Source organism: Cryptomeria japonica, chromosome 7 (genome assembly GCF_030272615.1).
Source record: "Cryptomeria japonica chromosome 7, Sugi_1.0, whole genome shotgun sequence".
NCBI lineage: Eukaryota > Viridiplantae > Streptophyta > Pinopsida > Cupressales > Cupressaceae > Cryptomeria > Cryptomeria japonica.
The window spans coordinates 489,250,747-489,264,981 of NC_081411.1; the positions used below are offsets into that span (position 1 = coordinate 489,250,747).

Sequence of the window (14,235 nt, forward strand, 5' to 3'; positions counted from 1 at the left end):
ATTAATTGACTTGCACTCGTCTTCTCACAAACTTTCTTATCCTTATGATTTTTATTTTGTTTTATGTGTCGATACTCCTTGCATATACGTATCATCTTTAGACTTTGTTTATCAGTTTATATTCTATGAATTGCCGACTTGTATGTGGCATTGCTTTTTACTTCAATAAGAAGTCGACCTTTCTCTCCACCAACAAAAGGATCCACTTTCACTCAGTATATTGGCACGGGATCTATATCTCCAACTACTGGGACTGTAATTTATATATATATGATCAGACTATATAGTATGTATGATCGCTCATAATTTGATTGTTGTTCTAGAACATAATCTCTTTATTTCTTCGATCACTGACTTGCTGATTCAGAGTCTTCTTTGTCTCAATGCTATGTTACCATAAGTCTTTGATTACTGTCACTGATTAGTCATGTATTCTGTCACACATTAGTCACTGATTGTCGTAATTATTTCTTCCATGTAGTTGATTATCTCAGTCGACTTATCATTAACACCATCTTTGTCTACAAATGCACGATACTTCCTTAAAGAGTTAACCTTGTCGAATATGCCCAACTTTATTATATTTTTGTAGACTGTTGGCATGAAAATATTTCTTTAATGTTATCATCGATTGCTCAAAATAAGAAGATCTCTGATGTAAACCTCTGATTGTTGTCTACCTTATTTTGACCACTCCATAAATAATTTCTGCCATTTCAATTAGAATCGTTGTCTCACTGTATCTTACTCGATTATGGATGAAGGTTGTTGTAGCATGGATGAAGATCTTTTCTTCTAATTGCATATCGCTGTCTTAATGTGATCACTGTATGGTCAGGCTATAAAACTTCTCATTTGATGAAGTCACGTGCCTCTTTAATCCTTCTCAAACAAGTCACTATTCTCTTATGCAATCACTGTATACTGCCTTAAAATATACAATCACCGTAATTTGTCAATGTTTCCAATACTTTATTTTGAGTGGCGTAGAACGACGAACAATAGGAACATATTTCGTGCCTGTAGCTTGCAACATAATATCATTGACAAGCTGATCTTTATCACCGACAATCCAGTCTTCTATCTTTTGAACTTACTCAGATCTGCACATATTCTTAATGTGAATATGATTAACGTGAATAGTAATGTGTGGATAGTAATGTGTGGATATAGCAATGTGTGGATCTGCCAGTAAATGCAAACTGTTCTCTAAATATGAATTGCATATTGTATCAATCTGCTGGCTGGGAATCAATCACCAACAATAATCCATCTTCAGTCCATAAATATAATACGATTGTAGTATGATGAAGTCTGTCTGCAATGTCATACAATCTGATACTGATGAAGACTTGGTATTAATGTTATCAATGGTTACTGTTCAAAGACATAGTCGACTATCATATGCCCACAAAATCTGTCATATGCTATGTTTGTGCTGTTAGACATCAACCATTAACTCATTATGGTTGCTGTTATGTAAATCAGATGTACGCCATTCTGACACTGCTCATTGTCTAATTTTCTGTCATTACCATGCTCACAGCTTTGTACAGATCTGCTCAATACTTCTCAGATATGCTTATATGGTCTGATAATAATGTCGTCAGATATGCTTTATATTATACAAATCCACTTGACATTCTTATGGAATCAACCAACATATTCTGATCTTCTTTCTGATGTGTATGCTGACTTGTCATAACAACTTCATCTTTTATGATACGCACATATACTCATATACATTGTGAATGTCTTCTTGAATCTTTGACATCAATGACAATATTTCCATCAAAACCATATAATAAAATTAAGATACCTTGAATGCAATAAAACTTGCTTCTTTTCTGCAGTTACCCTCTCATATGACTGCTAACAAACTGGAATCAATCTCTTAATAGAAGAACTTAAATACTAAATACCTTTACTATCTTCTATAGGCAAGATAGATAATCTTCTAATAAATATTGCTGCACTAATATGGCATCCTCCTCCTTGAATGAAAACCCAAATTATCATTTTTGTAGAAGTGTCTTGTGAAGATGAGGTTGCAATTGTTTAAAACTGGTTTTTTAAATCCATTTTAGCAATCTCTATCTTCCATGCAATAGAAGGAATTTGCATGTATATATATATATACACTGTTTTATTCCTATCTTGTTTGCCACACCTAGCTTACCCAAACTTATCCTAAACTCTCACGTAGGGAAGTCTATTTTTCTCATATCTTATCCTAAGTTTTAAAATTAAACTTCCCTCTTTAAAAAATCTAGCCTTATAAAGTTCCCACGTATTATGCATTTTTTTCTTATTTCTTTACTTTCTTAAAAGTTATTTTCTTATAATTAAAGATTCTCTTTTATTTATTTATTTTGTTTTTTATTCATTTTATATTTAAATAAAATGATAATTTTGTTAGTAGATTTTTAATTAAAAGTATATATCTAATATAATTAAAATAAAGAACATGTAATAAAATATTTATAATATTAAATAACTTTTCTAAATAAAATATGTAAATTCCAATATTATTAATAAAATAATAGTTTAGTAAAAAATAAATATATATATTTATCTTATTATTTTTTACTAAGAAAATAATTTTTTAAAAATAATACTTATATTATTAAAAAGAGTAAAAATGCTCCTGAATTCTTCTACTTTGTGTGCAACTAGGGTTTCGGATGGGAGCAAGGATTGCTCTCCCTATGCGAGTGACCATTTTGCAGTCTCTGACTTCACTCCTCCTGGCACGAAGGTGCCAAACATCCCCATTTCAAGCAGTTCCTCCTTCAATACGACATCAAGTTTTTGTATTGTTGTTGGGTTCTCTGGCAATTATCCCTCCTCTAGGGCTTCCGATCGATATGGTTCCAACACTTCTGGAAACCTAGCATTTGGTGACGACACTACCAAGGCAATAGCTTCGTTTATCTGGTCACGGAGTCCTGAACACTGGTGGGATTGATGGCGAAGGAAAGGAAGGCCCCAAACCATTCCCTACGGGTGACTTGGATCGTATTCTGTCATTTGGCGTTGGGGTCTCAAGAAACCTCAAATCTTTCGTTGGAACGATGGATGCTCCAATAGTCGATAATGGAAAGCCCTTTTCACTCTTTGTTAACTCGGATAAGGAAGCTTCTGAGGATGCTAAGACTCACACAATGCATACCTTAATAAGCCGATTTCATAATTTTCGCCCAATCTTGTAGAGTTAAATAAATGTATTAAGTAGAAATGGCAACTAGTTCTCATTGGCGAGATCTGTATTGGTCCTTGTGCGAAGGGCTTCTTCGATGTAATCTGTGCACTTTTTGAAGACAGACATCTATTGTTACAAAAGAGTCCATGGATGTGGGGTGACACCATTTTGTGCATGAAAGCCTGGTTTCTAGAATTTGATCCATTTTTAGAAATATCAACTGCTGTTCTAATATGGGTGCGCCTACCCAACCTTCCACCGCATTTGTGGGGCTTGTGTTACTTGTTTGCAATGAGGAATTCCATTGGAAGATTTGTCTCCGGGCCTACATCTTCAATTCAAAATCAACTTTCACTCTTTTTACATCTTTCGCATTTGCTCGCATTTTGGTGGAAATGGATCTTTCAAAACTTTTACCGACATAAATTGAAATCAAATCTTGCAGTTGCTTGATTATGAAGGAATACCCTTCAAGTGTTGAATATGTTATTGCATTGGGCAGAGTGCATCAAAATGCAGCAAAAACTTCTATTGAACCCAAAAGGAGCAACACTTGGTGGGTTAGGCCTAAACCCTGTCACCATTATATTTCTCCAATTGCTAGCGATGCTCCTAACACATAATAGGTTTTTGCATTGGTAGAAACTCCCACTGACCTGGCTAAAAAATCTTCAGGGAAGGTTACTTCCTCATTGACTTCTTGCAACTCAGCACTCAATAAGGCCTCTTCTGATGTGGTGGATCCTCCACAATGCAGTGACATAGTAACCTTGGCCCTAGGTGTCAACCATCCTTTAGACTCTTCAGCCCTTGATGCGGGTTCCATTTCTCCTAGGGTGGCTAACACTCCCTCTCAAGCTTCACCTCATCCACTAAAGAATTCTTTTGAGGGAGACAAAGTGAATGCATGGCACATAGTCTGAAAGAAGAAAAAGAACTCCAACAAATGTGTAGATGTAAGCAATAGAATGCTTCTCTGGTCTCACACCAAATCTAGGGTTTGACCTTTCAGCGTTGATTTTAATTGTTTGTAATCTGTTATCTTTAGCAGTAGAGTAGATTTTGTTTTCGATAGTGGCATTAGAAATCAGTAGTTTAGGTGGCTATTAGATTTTGGGTTCTTTGGCAGTAGGCCTAGAGCCACGTTGCTTGGTTTGCTGATAAAATCTTTTGTAATTTTTCATCAAATTAATATATTTCCGTGGCCTTGACTGCATATCACCGATAAAAAAAAAACAATACTTTTCTTTTAACACAACAACTACTTCATCAAACATTTAATGTAAACATGGATATTGAAAACAAATTATTAAACACTTACATAGCTATTTAATTCACTAACTTCCATCATTTTTTTTAAAGTCATGCAAAGCAACATTCAAAACCTTTAATGCAACTACATGTCTACGTGGTTTGTGCATAGGATTTCCCTCTCATACCACTTATAACTAGAAGGCTAGGTTACCTCTACCTCAACCATGATCTCACCTTCGACGAAACCTACATACACTCACACTCACTTTTCTATTAGAAGTTTGGGTCAATATTATAATCAAGATGAAAATAACATATATATTGCATCATTCCCATAATTAATCAATAAAACATTATAAGCATGTGTTGGTTGAAAATTTTGTACACCTAGGGGATGTGCACAACTGTGGTTTCAGCCACAGTGTGTGAGTATAAACCCTCCTAATTTAGGGAAGGCTCCCCCTTTTCTAATACTAATTTAATCTAAAATGGATGGGACAACAACCTTTTCTCTTTTTTCAGAAAAGATTATGCTCTTTCTTCTTCATAGAAAAGAAGCGACAAGTATGAAGTGATAACAACAACAAATTTAAATGAAATGAAGAGAGAAGAAATGAAGTTTCCTGAAAGCACAAAGACTTCCGTCACTTCCTCCAGGACGGGAAAACAACAATCAAGCACAAAGTCTTGAATTCCTAAATTCTTATCTACCCTTTCCAAAATAATGTAATAAGGAAAATCTACAACATATAACAACACAAAGTTTGCTATTATGATGTAATTGTAACTACGTGGTATGAGAATCACTACAAGCACAAAGTCTTGTAACCTTTCTCAGCTTTTAACAACAAACTAAACTGATTCCACCTTTGGTATTTGCAGCACAAAGTCTGCAGATATCTTGGGTAAAGCGCTTCTTAACAATCTTCCATGACATCAAATAAGTACAAAGAAATGCTCCAATATGACACAAAAACACAAAGGACACAAAGTATGGCTTCAACTTTAAGTCTGGTTCAATTTTACCTTGGTCATTTCTAGTTTGACCATCACTTGGAATGTTTCTTTCAACACCTGAGCACATAGATCAGAAATCTGATCTACCCAAGAATCAATTGCTTGCGCTTTTTGAGCAGCTCGTTCAATTTCTTTGACTGATTCTTCTGAGACAAAAGAAGTTGCAGGATTGGGCCCTTCCTCTGAAGATTTAGTGATCTTTTGGATCACTGAGATAAGCTGCAAATTTTCCTCTTTCAACTTGTCTTTCTTCACCAGAAGTTCGTCATATTGTTGCACCAATGAAGTCACTGAAAGCTGAGCATCATGCATGACAACTGTATGTGTTTTCTTACCAACTTCCCATAATCAGAAACTTGCATCTCTTCGTGTGGCTTGTCCACAATTGGTTCAACAAATTCTGCAACTTTCATTCTGTCGCTATCTACTATCACTCTTGAAACTGTTTTAGCTCTTTTAGCAGCCTTGGGTTTAGACTTTTTAAGTTGCTGAAAATCAAAGATGTCAGGAGAAATTTCTTGTTTCTTTCTCTTAGGAGTAAAGGAACTTAGCCATGGAGGTAAAGCCATCGAATTTGTCTCAGAAATAGCTGGAGGCGGTGAAGAAACATACTCCATTTGGACTACAGTTGTTACCCTAGGAGAAGTTTTTGTCTGAGCAACAATCATTGCCTGCTCAGCAAGCAAAGGATGTGAGGATTCCATCATGATTTTCTCAAAATTTCCTCTTCTGTGCGAATATCAACCCAGATGTCTTCTATGCGATGCACATGTGTGAAAGATCTTTTAATCTTTTCTTTCATGCTCCAGTAGTCAAAATCTTTCCTTGCTTTGAATCTTTTGAGCTTGATTTCCTGCACTTTAGTCTCCATGGCTTTAGCTTTTGTAGACGTCATGAGGGAATATCAACCAATTTGTAATGGGTTACTTGATGATATCCCCATTCCATCTTTGTGTCGAATTGATTGTTGTGCATGAACTGCCATGATTTGTCTTCCCAACTCCATAAGGATGATCTTGTCGGTTGGGTATCTTGGAAGCATATATGGCTGCCCGTTGTAGCATCCAACTCTCATATAGGTAAAAGTTGGGAATTGAAGGAATAAACAGCCGTATTCATTCACTCTTTCCCATGCAGCATCTGACACTCTTCTATTCTTCAGTGTTTTATCAAATAAACACATGCAGTGACCAAAGAAAGCATCTTGGACTCTTCTGTAATGAAGTCTACTAGGTCTCAAAGGCAGCTGATCATAATATTCCCACACAGGCACAAGCGAGCAATGACCCTTGGTAGAAAGACCAGGGAAATGTCTGAGTGATGCTGCTATATATACCAGGAATGAATTCATGTAGAAGGACAAAGTGGTAGGAACTTTGGCAAGCTATTCACACAAAGCATCACTAACAATCTCACCCCAAAAGATGTGCTGGAATTGCTTGATGAGAACAATGAATTGATACATCCATGGTTCAAAGATATTGGAATGCTCCAAACCCGTGATCCTGCTTAAGAGAGTAATTGTGTCACCAATTTCTCCCTTGAAGTCACTGTGAAACAACTTGGCCCACCAGGTAAGACAAGTCCGGGGTTCATGAATCCATTTATTAATATGATGCTTGCATTCCTTCTCCCTTTGTACAAAGTACTCTGCTGCACTTTCTTTTGAGATTTCCACATAAACAGGAGCTGTAGGTACTTTGAAAATCTTTTCAATGGTTTCAACGTCTAGGCGGTTAACAACTTCTGCATCATCATCTCTGATAGTTCTGGTTTCTCGATCAAAATGAGCAGCACAAGAAAGAACAAATTTCGGCTCGAGGGTAGCCACTGGGAAATAAGAAACAAGATGAATGTGACTGTCCAATAAACGCTGCATATTGTGATCTTTAGGCTTTTCAACCCTTTTAAGGAAATCTGACATATCCACGTCCAATTTATGTATCCTTAATCTCCTCCAATCAAGAAGAAACTTGAGAAAGAGAAATCTCGTTCTGGTATTTGTCATACTTGTACTTCATCTTCTTATGGGAAGATGATGCCGGCAAATCGGTCATTGAACAGGAATCTGTAACACTGCGATGAAAATCCAGAAGTGTCAAAGCAACATCACGATCTACAAAAGAAGCCATATTATCTTCTTCAAATGGGAAAAATTCAGACCCTGGCCCTAAAGCTCTCGAAGGAGTGATGAATAACCAAGAGACTTTAAAGGTATTGCTTTTGACCAATTTCAGATCTTGAAAGGTATACTGCAAGTATGAAAAAGGGGAAAAACTCACGTGAAGACATAGGGGAGACTGGAGAGGGACCAATAGTTGAACGGGGTCCAATAGTCGTTATAGCAATTGTGCTCATAATATCCAATCTTACCACAAATTTATACTATATATCCGAGTTACCGGGTTCGGCCCCCTAGACCCCTGGTATTGGTCCGGTCCGATCCTTGTTCAGGGTTCGGGTCTGGTTCGCCTGTGGTTCGGACAAGGTTCGTGATTCACGGGCCTGGTGCGAACTAGGGCGAACCCAAGAGGACCCAGGGTTGAACCCAAGAGGACCCAGGTCGAACCTAGGGGTCTGACAACCCAAAAATGGAATTATTTTTTGCAAAATTTAATTTTTTTTTGCAAAATTTAATTTTTTTTGAATTCCACCACATAAAAAATTAAAATATGACCCTTAAAGTGAGTTTTAAAACATTAACTTGGCTCATTTCACACAAGCAACATGACTACAAGCAAGGGGAAATGAAGATGTGGGATATGGAGCCAAAACATACTGATTTGGATGATTCCACTTCTCAGCTTGTTGCATTTGATGACTCAGATAGCGAGCAAACTTAAAGTGCAAGTGCAAGTGTCATTGGCATTGACATTGATTCATCTAATGTCAATGTCAATGATGAGGACGAGGAGAATGAGGATGACGAATTAGAGAATCCATTTGATGATCAAACTTTAAATTGTTGAAAGTTGAAACAATGCTACTTGAATATTTTATCATTTTGTTATTTTATCATGTATATGATGCTGTTATGGTATGATCATGATGCTATGATTACAAGTTTATGTTGGTTTTGTTGTTTTTATGATGCTATGTGACATGCTAATCTTAATTCATGCTTATAGGCTGCATATATATATATAATTTACATGTTTTTGTACTATCGAACCCAAACGAATCCAAACCCCCTTTTCAAAATTTTTCCGTACCGGCATACCGGTTCTTCGAACCCGAACCCAAACCCGAACCCGAACCCGAACCGGCAACCTAGCTATATATTAAAAATAAATAGTCCACATGTAAATAAAAAAATAACTAAATGTTTGTCAAAATAGACGTATACTTGAACACATAAGACCCTATAAATGTTATATAAAAAGTACAAATATACATTTATTAACAAATGAAATAAATAGTTTTTTGTTTAAAATAAAATATCATAACTATCCACTATAAGTGTGTCATTTAAAAAATAAGATCCTCATTTAATAAAATAAGATACTTGCTTAAGCAAGTATTGTTGTCATAGTGAAAAAATAGTATTCCTATGTGTACAACTATTGGGGTAGCAATGTATATTCATTGGAGTATTTCATATTAATAATATGTCCTATCACAAATCTAAAAGGTGAGCACAATAAATACCTTGTATTTTTCCAAGAAATGAGAAGGATTTTCAACAAGTTTTAGTGTTCAACTATTGGTCCATTTGTGTTGGATATAAGTTGTATTTTATATAATAATGTGTTTTTTCCTATAACATCAAATATTTTTTTTTGTTCAACTATTGATCCATTAATGTTGGATTTACAAGCTAGAGATAACAAATATTGTGGCTACTAATATGTATTTGGTCCATTTATGTTGCATATAAGTTATACTCTAAATAAAAATATGATATTTTACTAACAAGAAATGATATATATTTTTTCAATTACTAGGCATTTTTAGATTTTTGGTTGAATCTTTAAAAAGTCATTTTTTGCACACTTTGCAGTAGACGTGTTATTTTGATGAGTTGCATGATGAGTCGCGCCTTCAAACCTTAGTTGTAGATAGTTAAGTGTCAATTTTACATTTATAAAAAAAAATGGAAGTCTTACGATATTCCATATGACGGCTACATGTTGACGAAGTTAGCCCTAACTACTACTGGTCCCTCTCCCCTAACCTCAATAGGGTTTTAAAATTCCGATTGTGAGTAGATTCATAATGGAAAAAATGAATGGTGTGACGAATGATCGTAATGGTGGGAATAGGAATTTTGACATGAAGGAAATGATGGAAAGAATGATGGCAAACTTATGTGACCATGTACAGGTATGGATAGGGATGTTTTCAGCTTGGCAACTTGGATAGAGGGAAAAGCTTCTACTTGTAATCAGATTTATAAAACCCGAAATCAAGTGAATGAGTTGAACACAACATTGTAATTTTGTAAAAAGAATATATACTCTTTTACCAAGGGGAAGGTCAATGTTATCACTGTTACTTGTAATTGGGTTTCAAAATCCCGAATACAAGTAATATGAAAAATTTGCAAGAGGGAAAAATCATACAAACTACAAATTGCTTTCAAAAAGCAAAATGACTTGGGGAGATCCTATGGAAACCCAAAATTAGAGAGAGAGCATGATTATTTACAAAAATTTGATCAAACAAGAACACAACAAAACTAAAAGCAAACAAAACAACTAAAGAAAACAAAGAAAAGCTGCAAAAACGTACCTGGCTTGATCAAAAGCCCTAGACAAAAATAAATGAACAAGAGAAGACCCGGAGTGCTTTATAAATAGATAATGAAGTCACCACGTCACATTCCTTATTGCAGGAAAAAACGGCTTGGCATTCAACTCAAAGCACAAAAATTAGCAAGGAAGGAGAGTCCCATAAGGCGTCAAACACATATCATTGAATGTTGAATGCAAAACGTGTCACAATATGACAAAATTCGTGGGCAAAACGCCAAGAAATGCAGAGCTAATACAGCGAATATGGAAGCAAAAAACCCCCATATTGGTATGCAATTAAGATGCCATCCTAATGAGAATCGGGTTCCAAGTTGAAAGCCACAACAAATTCGCTGCCCTTGGAGAGGAAAAACGTGGTCGGGTTTCTAGAATTCGACTTCAAGCAAAGGGCACAAGATAAGATTTGAAGCAAAGAAATATGTAATCGGGTTATAAAAATCCTACTACATGTTTTAAATAAACTCTCTTTTCCTTAAAACCTCTAAAATTGGGTTTTTGGGAAACAATAAACATACAAAAACATAAAAAGCACATAATAAAAATAAACACCAAAGACTTTAATCAGGTTTCAAAAATCCGATTACAAGTTTTAAAAAAAAAAAAGAATAAAGAAAAGTAGGAACTTTTAAGAGAACTTACAAGTTCTCATAAACTTGTATTTTAATATTCACTTGCAGTATGACCAAAAAGTCCCTACAAAACAACTTAAAAGACAAAAAGGGGAAATGGAAAAGAAATAACAAGTTACAAGTTACACATCTTTTAGAAACTTTCACTTGTAATTGTTTGAAAAAGCTCCTATAACTTAAAAACAAAAAGTCTCATATATTTGCAAAAGAAGGAAAATTTCCCACTCCCAGTCCAGAGAACAAAACCCGATTTTGGAGAAAGACCAAGCAAACGAACTCAGAACGTGATGAAATTTGAAACGTGGATCAAGGATGAACTGAAGATTAGTCCAGTTCAGAAAGGAGCAAGAATTTTGCCTCGAAAAGCATGCCTTAAGAGCTAAAATCTTCATTTTTGAATAAAAATTTCAAAGGGGTTGTCCAATTTTATGAATACAAAATTAGGGACAACAGCATGATTAATTAACACTACAAATTAAACATTACGAATTGGGATATGACACTAGCTGGAAGTTCCTTAATAACAATTGCTATTATGTATGCTGCTGTAGATGCATTAAGAACTCTGTTTTTTCTGCCTGAATGTCTGAAATATAAATTGACTGCCTTTTGCTGTTGTACAGCTCACTTGCTAGTGCCACACAGGATGCAATCCACCTAAGGGAGCTTATTTAGCGTAGGAAATGATGTGGCTGGCTCAAAAAGTACCTTTTTAATTTATGATGCCTTTTCTAAGGCTGAGATATTACCAAAAAGCGGTACAGCAGAAATAATAGAGTCCTAATAGGTTTAGGACTGTTTAATAATCTAACTTTACACTTTCAAATCACCAAAAAGTGTTGCACTACTTTGTAGTTTTCTTTTATATGCAACAGCTGGAGTAAAACAAGTCCTAATTGCAGTACGACTTCTCAATATAAAGTTTCTTTTTCAACTTGCGTTGTCTTTTGACTTAAAGCCGAACAAGAATTTGCTAGCGATTGGATTTTGGAGTGTCCAAACTGCTTCGGGAGTCTAAAAACCACTTCAAAAATTCACACATAGAATTCATACCTATTGCAATTCACCTTTTGGGAAATATAAGAATGTCTACCGAGCTGCTGCTGATTTTATTTATAAACCTTTGAGTGCCACGACTTCCTTTTGTTATTTATACGTAAGCTCAGTGCATTGTTTATATGCATGTAATTCTTTCGAACGAGGGGTAATGCAAAAGTCTGATCCTTTTTGGATGGATTATGATGCCACCCCTGTATGTAAGATAGAGGAGATTTCCTTTTTAAGAAACTAGAACACCTTCAAATAGTTATTATTTATCTAAATGTGTTGCATTACTTTTCGTGACTGTGTAAATTGAATGATTGAAAATGGTAATGCTTTGATAATTATGTTCATCTCACAAACTAATCTATTCAATTTGCTAAATGCAGGTTGGACAATCTGTCAATGTACACCAGTCCATTGTGTATAATTCACAGTCACTTCCAATGCACTCCGCATCAGCTTATATCCACCAAAATGGCCAATTGGTATAGCTTATAACTTTTTGTATTTAAATGTGTTACTTCTGTTGCACCCATTAAAATTTTCTAGAATTGCTTTTGGCACTTTGCTTATTAAATCTTATGGAAATTTGGTGTTGGATTTCTTCATTGGAACCTAATTTTTTATGCTTGAAATCTAGATCCTAGAATTATTTACAAAGAAGGTTCTAATCTGTCTTTCAAATGACAGTATCCACAACAGATGATGTTTGGTCAACATGGACAAGCTGTTTATATAACACCATTTCCTCAGGTAAGGTAAATTCTCATATCTTAATTTTATCTCCTAGAAGCTTATGCATTTCTTATTTGTGCTATCATAATCCACATCATTTATTATTTTTCTTGAGATATCCTGGAATTTCTGTGAAACTTGTGTCATGTCATGATGTCATTTTGTTGTTATTCATCTTTGCATACTCTGCTCATTTGCTGCAGAATTTTATTTTTGAAGTATGTGAATAGAGAGGTCATTTTATAAATTTTATGATATCCTATACATAATTCACACAAAATGTGTGCCTGCAAAAGGTAAGGGGGCGAAAGATGTAAAGATGACGTGTGAACAACTTACCTACTTAAGAAAATGAAAATGGTTATGATATGTCATGCCCCGCCATGAGGCCCAGAGGACAAAGCAAGATAGACAATGAAAAAAGTCAATAATTTTTTTTTTTTTGATTTCCTTACACATGCAAGAGAGATACATCCATCAAGATAAAGAGTGATACACAATAAACAACTAGCAATTGTCCTCAAGGCCCCATAACGATGTAACTCATGGTTGTTCATCATCCAATAAACCCAACAATAACTGCTATACAAATTACAACATTGATCATTTACATAGGTACAAGATACATATTACATTGCTTGAGAATTTGCATATGAACATCAAAATGCATTACAAAGGATCCATAATGGTTCCATTTCCAAGAGTACATGAAGATATACAATACATACATCTGCATCCATAAAAAGGTCTCCAATCTTTCACGAGCCATCACGGACATGAAGCTGAAGGAGCCAAAACCCAATGGGTGCAAATAGCACTCCACCCAACCATGTGGTACCACAAGGTCCATCCCCCGTGCTAGGAGGTATCAGCTAGACCCACAAGGCGGTAGCAAAACATACAAGGGTACCATCTTGACTCACAAAAAGTATCAAAGAAGCTATGCTTACAAGAGACTCACATGAGAACCCACAAATAGAATACACATGAAGCGCACAAAAGAATCAACAAGACAGATTACACATGAGGCTCATAATAGTAACATCACAGGAGACACAAAAGTATATCATCCAACTTCCAGAGGCTCAAGCAATCCAAAGGAAAATAACGAAACACAAGTTACCATTAGGTGACATTAGGGAAGAGTGTCATCACTAGGTTGTCATGAGTTACCCTGGTAGGTCTTCACTAGGTCTCGGCCCCAATCATGGGTTACCCTGGTGACCTCTCTTGACCCCGGGCCCCCATACATACACTAGTGGACCACACCAACTTTTTGTGGAATCAAGATTGGTGGAAGCCATTTCAGGCCCTTCTCTACTTACCCCAAACCTATACGAGCGTTTGCGGGAAAAAGACGCAACAAAGAATTATCTTTATTAATGTGAACTAACTACCAACCCAAGTTCATTAATTAGGTTATCACTTGATTACAAAACATCCATTGAGTTACCCAGGCGACCACTTTGGATCCCGACCCCCAATGAAAGCCACTCCCCCTTGACTTGCACCTAGGAATCAAAATAAATCACAAGGCCATTACACCCAAAACATGAGGTGACAAGATTCGAACCATAGCAAGGCTTAGCCTAGTTGCTAG

At 35.7% G+C, this 14,235-nt stretch overlaps 1 protein-coding gene across 9 annotated transcripts in view; it reads left to right on the forward strand.

The window, feature by feature from the left end:
• Positions 1 to 14,235, forward strand: part of LOC131065756 (polyadenylate-binding protein-interacting protein 4) — a 193,343-nt gene that overhangs the window by 131,282 nt on the left and 47,826 nt on the right. For 7 of the 9 annotated variants that reach the window (XM_058000392.1, XM_058000388.1, XM_058000390.1 and 4 more), the window contains exons 12-13: positions 12,287 to 12,385; positions 12,591 to 12,653. In XM_058000392.1, coding sequence (XP_057856375.1) covers positions 12,287 to 12,385; positions 12,591 to 12,653 — 162 coding nt within the window. Of the gene's footprint in view, positions 1 to 12,286; positions 12,386 to 12,590; positions 12,659 to 14,235 lie in introns of all 9 variants that reach the window. The other 2 variants (XM_058000391.1, XM_058000393.1) reach the window with 1 other exon arrangement.